The 6,473-nt window shown below is 37.8% G+C and overlaps 1 protein-coding gene across 1 annotated transcript in view; it reads left to right on the top strand.

Moving 5' to 3' along the window:
• The first annotated feature begins 237 nt into the window (after window positions 1-237).
• Window positions 238-6,473, top strand: part of Pdha2 (pyruvate dehydrogenase E1 alpha 2 subunit) — a 20,613-nt gene continuing 14,377 nt past the window's right edge. The window contains 2 exon segments of the mRNA XM_008826205.1: window positions 238-264; window positions 3,646-3,731. Coding sequence (XP_008824427.1) covers window positions 238-264; window positions 3,646-3,731 — 113 coding nt within the window.

Genomic DNA, 6,473 nt, shown 5'->3' with positions numbered 1-6,473 from the left:
ACCTCAAATAAACTCTTCCTTCTATAAGTTGTTTTGGTCAGTGTTTCTATTACAGCAACAGAAAAGTGACTAGTACAGTGATTGGTATCAGAGAGTGGGCTGTTGGCTGTGAAAAACCTGACCATGCTTAAGCCTTGCCAGATCTCCAGTTGCTCTCTTGTTTCCTGTGTGATGAAAAATGTAGAGCCTAGCTTCCACCTCTGCTCCAGGCACCTCCAGCCATCATGCCTCCCCGCTATGACGGACTATAATTCCTCTGGACCCGTAAGCTCAAATAAACTCTTCCTTCTATAAGTTATTTTGGTCAGTGTTTCTATTACAGCAACAGAAAAGTGACTAGTACAGTGCTTGGTATCAGAGAGTGGGCTGTTGGCTGTGAAAAACCTGACCATGCTCTGGGTTTTGAAGAAATGTGGAAGACTTTGGAAGGTTGGGCTAGAAATGTGGTTGATTGCTCTAAGCAGAGCTTAATAGGCCATTCTAGCAGGTGCCTGGAAGGAAGTAGTGCTTAGAACAATGTAGTTCCAGAGGAAAATAAGGACTTAAGCAGCACTTGGTCTATTTTGGCAAAGAATCTGGCTGGAGCCTGCCCTCAACCAAAATGCTTGCCTGAGGCTAAGTTGAAAAGCAATGGACTAATTTCTTTGGTGGAAGAAATTTCAAGACAGCCTAATGTAGAAATGGTGGTGTGGCTATTAATGGTGAATGTTATGCAGATCTACAGTGAAAAAGAACAAGTGGGACAGAAAGAAATACAGTTTAGATTGAAAAAGAGCTCTAGGAAGATAAATGTTGGTGCCTTGGCCTGTGCTCCAGAGGGTCCCTTTGATAAGGAGATTAAAGTGGTTAAGGAGGGGCCTAGAAAAGTGACTAATACATGCTTGAGCTTGAAAATCCTTCCAACACATTATCTTGCTTGCCAGCGTGTGTGGTATCTACTGGACCTCTATTTTAAAATTGTCTGTGAGGTTCTCCCTTGGTGGCCTTTTAGATTTACAGTGTTGGGTACTATGGAAATAACTTAGAATCTAGATATACATTGGGTCCGTGGGAACAGAAAGATTATCATTCAAGAAAAGCTCCATAAAACGTCTACTGCATTGTCTTAGGTTGCTTGGAGAAACTGCATTCATATTCATAATGGACTGCATAATTATGAGATTCTGATTTTCATGTTTCCCAGCATGCCTTTTCAACTCTGCTATATAACCAAATTAAAGGAGACAGCACACCTTTACAAAATTAGAGTGTTCTGTTTTCTGTTGCCATTTGAGAGTACTCTATTTTTAATTTGTTCATCATGAATGCTAATAAAGACAAACTGTTACTGTAACCATTGCCTACAATGCACGGCTTTGGTTTTATTGTTTCTGAAACAGCCCTCCCACCTGTTGCTTTCTCTGCCATACAATGTTAATGTGTTCTTTTCTCTAGGCCATTCCAGAGATGCTGGGATTGCTCACAGCACAGTCCCTCCCTGTGAACCAGGTTAAAGAGAAGTTATTGCTTGTCTCCATTTTACCTCTGTTCCTTGCTATAGAAAGAGGACACACAGAAGAAAGGATTTCAGGTACTTGTGATAGTAATAAACATTTTGATTTTTTTCTAGTAAGTTTGTAATTTCTTCTTCTCATCTAATCTCCCCAGGCCCTAGTTTCTTCACACGGAGCTCAGGAACGAGAAATTGTGCCTTATTGGACTCTGAGAATCAAATAAGCAGTTGTTATATGTTTCTCTAGCAAAAAGACACAAGCTCCAGGGCAGGGTCTTAAGTCTCAAATTAATGCACACGAAAACCTAAACATTTATATTAATTATTTAAAAGCATTGGCAATAAAAAAATACCAGTATGCCTGTACATACTCTGGAGAGTCCCCTGTCAGTCAGTTATGATGAATTCTATCTGCATCTCAGTTTAGAATATAATAGGTAACACTGAGCTCAGCCTAGACATAAGATAGGACAACAACAACAACACAAAACTCAGAAATGTGTTTGGCAACATTTGACAGCTAAAGTGAAATGCACAGATTGCTTTCTTCCTCGGTTTCTTCTCTTCTGACTGCACTGGTCATGCGTGTTGCTCAACGGTCTTCTAGGGGGCAGCAGTGCTTTGGAATTTTGCCATTCTATTTAAACCTGCTTCTTTTAGGTGACTCTTAGGTCTTCTTCAAAGAAGCAAATCCTAAGAATGTAAATATACTGAGGATGTTATTGAGTAGGCATGGTGACATCAGAAACAAGTCGTTTTCTCCCTGAAGCTATTAAGTGGAAATCTTGTTGGAGCACATTTATAACAAAATATATCAATACAAATCAGATGAAATTAATATATTATCAAGCACAGACTGCAGAGGAAAGAAGCCCATTTTACTACAGACAAGACAGAGTTCATGTTTTAATCTCCCATTTAATATATACTTTATTGCTGTTAAAAGCAAAATTCCTAGGAATAAATATTTCTTTACAGAATAAAAATTGAGACATGGCATTTTAAATATGTGAGAATTAAAATCCGTGGAACAAAACTCTTTATAATAAGTGTAAAACTTTTGGAGCAAATATGAGTAGATTTACCTCTAACCCAGTCTTTGTTAAAGTTACCTTTATTTGTCAACAACATTTACTTTATTGATTATATTTATTTTTAATGAAGATTGTGGCTTTACAAAATAACTCCAAATGCAAAGCAGAAACTAGTTCAAAATTCCTGATGCCCACGTGGATCCTTTACTGATGGAAACACTGAACCAAAATGAATTATGGTATCAGATTATCTACATGAAATTGTCTTTCTTATCTCACTTTGCCACAATCAGCTACAGCTTCCAAACTCTAGAAACAGGAGACTGAATAGCAATGAGCAAAGGTGAAACACAACACTTTGGTCATAGAAGAAGGATGATGGAGGCTTCACCAGTTGCTTCAAAACTTAGTCTCCACTATGTTTTCTTTCCTACCATCATCATCATCTGGTGGAATGAGGAATCCTCCCTCCCTTTTCCTAACAAGTTTTCTATTCATGTTAGTTTCTCCTGATTTTTTTTTGCTCATTTTGTCTCCCTGTAGCTCCACCTGTCCTGGAACTCACTATGTAGACCAGGCTGGCCTTGAACTCACAGAGATGCGCCTGACTCTGCCTCCCAAGTGCTGGGATTAAAGGCGTGTGCCACCACACCTGGCTTCTCCTGATTTTTTAAAACTAATGACATTTCAGAAGCATAGTAGAGGTAAAGAGAAGAAAAAAATAATGCCCAGAGCTCTCAGTGTAAAAAGGTTTACTTTTGTAACATTGAGGAGGCTCCTTGCTTAATTGTCATTATTTTGTAAAATATACGGTTCTGATATTTTCCCTTTTTTCCAAGTGAGGGAAATAAGCCAAATGGGAGAAATTATTTTTGAGTTATATATAACATCTAATTTTTGCACCAAGTTCTTACTTATTATTCCTGATTGTCAAACTTAGAGCTCCGAAGATACATATTGCCACTAATTGTAAGGATGGGAGCTGAGATTATTTATCTAGAACATATTCACTCTTGGCAGCTTCTTCAATTAACATTTGGTGAAAAGTGCAATTATTACAGGAAAAATGTAAATATCTTAACTGTTCTTTTTCACATATGCCTGTCTATTGCTTTAAAGTGTACTCTTTGCTATGGAGACAAAAAGAATGACACTTTCAAGATAAATTCAGATGCCTTTGTGGGATCAACCATTGGACATGAAATGTGAAAAGCCCTCACAATGCAATGAACAACTGCTGCTCTAATCACTGTCTCCTCTTTTATTGGTTCGTTAATTAAATAGAAAAGTCTGCTATTGGCCTTATAAAAATATTCATTATCTTTCCTTTAATTTCAAATAGACTAAAAGTGAGATTTAATGTTAATTAAAATATTAGAATTTATAGTGATTTTAAATACAAAATATTTCTATCATGAACATGCAGACATTTCACAACAAACATGGTATTGATGAAAAATAAAAAATAAAGAACCATGTGAAGAAAAGAAAGCCTTCTCTGACCCTGCATCTATGCACTGATTGCATCCAGTCTAGGAGGGAACACAGAAGAAGAGTGGGTCAAAGGTCAAGATCTCATGATTTCCTTGGGAAGTTTTAAAATTTTACAGTGATGTCAGGAAATTTTGGTTTTCTTTAAAAATGTAAATGACTTTGGGAAGATAACAAAATTTTGAAAACTTGTCATCAGGACCATTAAATTCGATCAAGAATCTTGCACATTGTATTCTGCACAGAGATTCTAGCTCTCTATCTTTAAGGTGAATTTGGGATAGATAGTGTAATTTACATCTAAGATGTCTTGGAAAATTTCACATTTTATGATTTATTATCTTAACCAGATCCTGTTCCAAAAGGGATTCCATCTTCTGTGGGAACCTGTACTCCAGTCATTTTCCAGTTAACATCTTTGCATGTTCTCTTCTGGCTTGAGTCAGGTTCAGCCTTGTCACAGTGGGCTTTTAAGAGAAGCTCTATCTTTGCAGCCCAGGCTACATGTGACAAGATTAAATTGGCATACTTTCACTGTATAGCTCTTGTGTATCTGGCAGCACAAGCCTGGATGATGCCTCTGAGAGAAGGCTAAGCTGTCATTCTGTGACCCATTAACACTACTGTTCCATCCTACAGTGTCATTTTTTCTCATTCTTATGGAGATAATGTCCCCAGGAGGTCACCAATACCTTCAGGAGTGAAAGAGAAGAGCAGATTCAGGCTAACTATCAAAGGCAGAGCAAACAACACAGCCAGACCATGAATTCCAATGGATGAATTTTAAATGGAGTGAGAAGGAGCCTATTATAATGTTAGGGATTTGGCAGGTAGGAAGATAACTTTGAGATAAGGTAACTTAAATTTGTTTTTTCTTTGTCGTGCTTGAATATCAGAAATACTCAAACTAACACTTGCGAAAGGGAAGGCAGATGCTTTGAACATATAATAGGGTAACATGGGGAAGAAATTAAAATCAACAAGCAAACATTAAAGAGAACGGTTTAATAATCTAAACAGAACAGGTTCCTTGTGTAGGGGTGGCTTATTGGTATACAAAATAATCTTTTTAGTAAAGGCATAAAAAAATGAAAAATGCCAATTGATCCTTAGAGCACTGGGCCTATAATAAAATGGAGCTGATCTGAGTGGCTTCAGTCAATACCATTGTTCCTTTGCAGTCCAAACTGCATATTATTTCATGGGCACTTTCTTAGAAGTTGCACTTTCTAATGGTTACTAAGTAAAGAGGAATTACATGAACTTGATTCTAGGGTTGGTTCAGGGGATAAAGGCCTGTTGACCAGAATTTGATCCTCAGAGCCCACTTGCAGGTGAAAGGAGATACAGCCTCTACACCTAAGGCTTGGGCAACATCTCCGAAGAGGGGCGAAAAGAATGTGAGAGCCTGAGGGACAAGAGATCAGCTTCTGATTAATTCATTCTAGACATGAAAGGGAAGCTATACCAATGAAATCTCCACAGTATGCTAGTCTAGTAAGATCTGCATAATGGCAAAACCAATTGACATGCTGAGGTGGATGGGGACATTTCACAGGTTCTCACCTCAAGATGAAGAGCTGTAGGCCATCAATAATGCTGAGGGAGGGAGAATTAGTTTTGTTCAGGGACTATCTCCCTGAAGGTTACATAATTTCAGTTGGGCATCCTTATGCACAGCTACACATGAGCACCGTTAAGTGGACTCACGGAATTATGTATAATGTATACATTATACATGCATTATTTACATAAATGTATGTGTGTGTATATAGGAATTAGAAAGAAGTGAACAAGGAATAGAGGAAATTAGGGACATGGGGGAGGAGTGGAAGAAGGATTGGGAAGAATGGAAATAATGCACAGACAATATTCATGTATGAAATTTTCCAAAAATTAAAATAAAAAAAGGTAGAAAATTAGCTACTCAAAATTGATTCTGACTTCCACATGTGTGCTGTGACATGTCCTCACCCCCGCCCAGTAAAAAACTATAAAATAACATGGCACTAAATTTGGATCAATGTCAAGTGAAACACAAAGCCAAATGAGTGTATAGAATCTTCTTGGAGACAACATAAGCATTTTTTTTTTTTTTTTTTTTTTTTGACGTGGTCTCCCTAGTACCAGCTTGCTTGGAACTATGATCCACCTGCCTCTGCCTCTGAAGGGTTGAGATTAAATGCATGAACCACCAGGCCCGGCCAAACTATTAAAAAGGGAAAGGAAGGGTGAAGCACTGCAAACTTCTCACCAGACTCTGCATCTCAACCCTACCTCTAATATGCCCACACCAGACAAACTTTATGTACGCTCAGGCTCAGGTTTGTCTACCTCAGGTGACACTATAACTTAAAATGTAATGTGGCATACTGTACAGGAGTACGAACTTTTGTTTAAAAACCTTTTGGGAAAGAGGTTATTTTGACAAGTTATCAATTAAAGAATTTAAGCTA

Source organism: Nannospalax galili, unplaced genomic scaffold, assembly GCF_000622305.1.
Source record: "Nannospalax galili isolate Female #2095 unplaced genomic scaffold, S.galili_v1.0 scaffold189, whole genome shotgun sequence".
NCBI lineage: Eukaryota > Metazoa > Chordata > Mammalia > Rodentia > Spalacidae > Nannospalax > Nannospalax galili.
This window is presented reverse-complemented; position numbering and strand designations above follow the sequence as displayed.